This window comes from Corvus kubaryi, unplaced genomic scaffold (genome assembly GCF_017639235.1).
Source record: "Corvus kubaryi isolate FWS band 111438036 unplaced genomic scaffold, C.kubaryi_AGA036_p1.0 35366, whole genome shotgun sequence".
In the NCBI taxonomy this organism is placed as follows: Eukaryota; Metazoa; Chordata; class Aves; order Passeriformes; family Corvidae; genus Corvus; species Corvus kubaryi.
The window spans coordinates 7,477-11,756 of NW_024580772.1; the positions used below are offsets into that span (position 1 = coordinate 7,477).

The following is a 4,280-nucleotide window of genomic DNA, read 5'->3' on the forward strand; positions in this document are numbered from 1 at the left end:
TCTTTTCTTTTCTTTTCTTTTCTTTTCTTTTCTTTTCTTTTCTTTTCCTTCCTTTCTTATGTTCTCTACCCTTTTCCGGGATATGCTACCAACATTGACGAGTCCTGAAGACTTCACAACGACACTACGAAATCGTGCTGATGGAGCTCGCTTGACAACAATCGTGAGTCACGGGGTGGTGTAAGAGACGGTCCGAAAATCCCTCATCTGCCTCACGATCATCGCCGAAGACAGAGACTGAACACAGCAGTCCTGGCCTGGCTGAGGTGGGATGTCGGCCAAGTGTTGCCTACGGGTGTGCCCACTGGGAACTGGTACGCATTCCTGAGGAAATTAGTGCAGGTCACAATGGACTGCGCCGTTCTTGCTGCCCAGGCGGGAAGGACTGCGCTGAAGCAGAAAGGAATGACCTGTCCTGTACACCTCTCCGGTACACCTGTCTTGTACGTCTGTCCTGTACCTGCTTCCCAAAGCAACGGACCCCATAACAATGGCTGTAGATTTCCCAACCTCTTGGCCAGTTGCCCCTTGCTTCTGAAAAGGACTATAAAGGGACCTTCTGAAATAACCAAGTAGGAGATCTCCCCACGGAAGGAAGACGAATCTATGGGCGGAAGACCACGAGGACTTCGTCTCATCCATTGGTAGCTATTGCCCCTCTTTTCCCCCCCTCTACTTTGTTTCTCTCTCTCTCTCTCTCTCTCTTACTCTCTTCTATTGCATTACTGTGTTGTGGGCACTTAATAAAGGTGCACTGTTTTGATTAAAACTGAAATCTCTTGTGTCCTTTTACGCTCTGAGATCGATAAACAAACCATCACGACTCCCACTTGCATTAGCGGATCGTGACAGCTGGGGATGACTAGGAAAGTGCTTGGAGGGTTTTGGAGTGTCTGTGAGAGGATTTTGGGGGTCCTGACCATTGCAGAACCCCCACAGATGGCGCTGGACACCGCCCACAGCAAGATGCTGACGGGGATCGGGGGCTTCACGTTGGGCTTCGTCTTCCTGGCGCTGGGGCTCGGCTTCTACCTGTGCAAGCAGGTGATGGGAGGGGCCCAGGGGTCGTGTCTCCCCTCCCCTGGGGCCCCCCAGCCCGGTGTCACCCCCTTTGCTCTGCCCACAGAGCTCCTGAGCCGCCGGCAGCCGCAGCCCCTCCCTGTGGCCTCGGGCCTGGCCGGGACCCCCCGCTCCGTCCCCGCGCTGATTTTGGGGAGTCGTGTGTCCCCCCAGCCCCGCTGTCACTCTGCCCCTGCCCGGCTGCTCCCAGTGTTCCCAATAAAGATTCCCAGCTCACCCCGGTCCCGTTTATTGGGGGGCACTGGGGATGGACTTGGGGGGGGCTGAGATTGGGGGGGTGTTGGGGTTTTAAGAGTTCTAGTTTTTTTCTGTTAAAGGAATTTTCCCCCCATACTGTTGCTAAGAGGACAAATTGCTGGCTAGTTAAGGAAAACAAAGAGCTACCCACTGAGGGTGGGGTGCGCCTGGCTACTCTTTTGTTTCACCTGGGTGTGTGGGCAGTTCGGTCCCGAAAGCGGGAGAGGGAAGCTGGTTTTCATCAGCTGCTTTTTCCTCCCTGCTGGAGAAGCCCCGGGATCCCAAGCCCACCTTCCCTGCCGTGCTTGGAGCCGGGCCATGGCCGCCCTGCCCCACCGTTGCTTCGAACCTTCGCTGCATTGTAGCCCTGCTCGCCCTGCCTGCCCCAACCTCTGGGGGGTTCTCCCTTTGGATACACCTCGTCTGCCACCCGGGATTTGTGCTCATCCCTGCTGTTCCAGCCTGCCGCTCCAGCCTGCTGTTCCCGACGGTCCGGCCGGACACCGGGATCGGCTGCCCAGGGGTTTGTGGAGCCTTTGTTCCATCCCTTCCCGGGATCCCAGGCCGCCAGTGCCGCGTGCTCCCCGAGCTCGCTCCGGAGCGCCCCCTGCAGCCGCGGGGGAACCATCGCACCTGCCCTGCTCACCGGGAGCCGCCAGCGCCCCTGCCGGCTGCGAGCGGAACTGCACCCGAGGGGAAAGGGCCTGACAGCCGAGAAGGATGAGACTGGGTTTGTGAGTGTTTGCTGTTACTGCCATAGTGATTGCTGTTTGTTTGCCTTGTTATACACATACAGATATATAATAGTAAAGAACTGTTATTCCTATTTCCCACATCTTTGCCTAAAAGCCCCTTGATTTCAAAATTATAATAACTTGGAGGGAAGGGGGTTGCATCTGCCATTCCAAGGGAGGCTTCTGCCTTCCTTAGCAGACACCTGTCTTTCAAACCAAGACGGGGGGGAAGAATGAAGAACCCAGGGATAGATCAGGAATGGGGACCGCTGTGTGTCCCCCCCCCATGTCATGCCACTCTGGGGGGGCTTTGGGAAGCACCTGAACCCCAACATGGCACCCAGCGAACCCCAAAAGGCGCCGGGACCCCTCTAAGAGGAAGGAGCAGAAGAAGGAACAGAGAGAAGAGGAGAAGCAGGTGAGATGAGGAAGGAGGAGGAGCAGGACCCCTCCCAACTCAATTTGGGGGTCCCATTCCCCCTTTCCCTCAATTCAGGCAGCTCCTGGCAGCTTTTTTCTAGGAGGAATCCCTGAGTTTCAGGATTTTTGGGGTGCAGTTTTGGAGGGGGACAGCTGTATCTTGCCTTCCCCTCCCTCTTGTGGCCTTCTCAGCTGCCCCTGACACCCTGGGGGTGCTGGGTTTTCCTTCCTGGGGACAAGGACATTCATTTCCTTCCAGGAGCCCAATGCTGGCTGGGGGTCCAGCTCAGGGGGTCTTTGAGCAGCTGCCCCAGAACCTCTGCCAGGGTCTCCCAGCGCAGCCGGAGCTGCTCGGCCTGGGGGCCCCAAAGCCCTCAGCAAGCCCCAAATCCCTCCCAGGAACCCTCAACTCCCTCAAACCCAGCATCCCCCACATCCCCTGCAAGTTCCCCCCATGGCACCGGCCATGGCCATGTCCCCACATGTCCCTGGCCCTGTCCCACCGTCTCCTCACCCATTGCTGTGTCCCCACCACGTTTCCATCCATGTCATTGTCCCCCATGTCTCCACCCATCTCTTGGTTAAATGTCTTTATTTTTTCCCCAGTTTCAAGTGTATTGAAGGGATGAAGAGGAATGAAAAGAAAACCAAGGCCAAAAGAAAAGGATTTCCGTGTCCGTGCCGGCTGAGGATCCATGTGCTTGGGTGGGAGGAAAGAACCTGTTTTGGAGGCATTTCCATCCCATTGTCTCCAGAATCTTGGTCTTTGCCCCACTCCATTACCATTTGGTTGTGGAAGATGCCCTTGGGCCAGAGAAAATCAGAATCATGGAATCACTGAGGTTGGAAAAGACCTCCAAGACCATCCAGTATTCCTGGATGTCACCAGAAGATAGGATTGAATGGAAAAGATTTTTGGGGGTCAATATTCATTAAATCTGCTCTCCCCAATGAATTCCCAATGTCGGTCTGTGTCCTGAGGGATGTTCCTGCCCCTGGGTTCATCCAGGTGCCCACAGGGAGCCAGGAAGATGTGGAGCCCGTCAGCCAGGTGTCTTCCCAACACGGATCACCAGGAGCACGGATCACCAGGGCTCTGCCCAATGGGGGTCACTGGGGATCATCCAACACCGATCCTCCCACGGGTGATGGAGATGGAGCAGCACATGAAGCTCTTCCCACACTCGCGACACTTGCAAAGCTTCCCTTAGTGGTGCCTCCGTTGGTGTTGGGTCAAGTGAGAGCTCCTGGAGAAGCTCTTCCCACACTGGGGACACTCGTAGGGCCTCTCCCCGGTGTGGATGCGCCGGTGGGTGATGAGGTGGGAGTTGTGTTTGAAGCCCTTCCTGCAGTCGGGGCAGCGGAAGGGCCTCTCATCCGTGTGAATGCGCTGATGTACGAGGAGGTGGGAGCTCCTCTGAAACCTCTTCCCACACTCGGGACACTCGTAGGGCCTCTCCCCAGTGTGGGTGCGCTGGTGTACCCTCAGGGTGGAGCTCCACCCGAAGCTCTTCCAACAATCCAAGCACTCGTAGGGCCGTTCCCTGGTGTGGACCACCTGGTGCTGGATCAGCTGGGAGATGCTGGAGAAGCTCTTCCCACATTCCCCACACTCATAGGGCCTCTCCCCAGTGTGGATCCTCTAGTGTGCCCTCAGATGGGAGCTGTAGCTGAAGCCCTTCCCACATTCCAAGCACTTGTGAGGCTTCTCCCCACCCTGAGGCTTCTCCCCCAGCTCCGAGCTCCCCCTGAATCTCCAGCCGCCTTCCTGGCACAGGGGGGCTCTTTCCTCCTTGGATCTCTCTGGGC

General features: G+C 56.6%; 1 protein-coding gene and 1 pseudogene across 1 annotated transcript in view; one reads left to right on the plus strand and one right to left on the minus strand.

Moving 5' to 3' along the window:
* LOC121660414 (class II histocompatibility antigen, B-L beta chain-like) overlaps positions 1–1,135 on the plus strand; it is a 7,649-nt gene extending 6,514 nt beyond the window's left edge. The window contains exons 3-4 of the mRNA XM_042019770.1: positions 929–1,044; positions 1,127–1,135. Of these exons, the coding sequence (XP_041875704.1) occupies positions 929–1,044; positions 1,127–1,135 (125 nt within the window). The remainder of the gene's footprint in view (positions 1–928; positions 1,045–1,126) is intronic.
* Positions 1,136–3,046: 1,911 nt separating this feature from the next.
* On the minus strand, positions 3,047–4,275 carry LOC121660415 (annotated as a pseudogene).
* Positions 4,276–4,280: the final 5 nt, after the last annotated feature.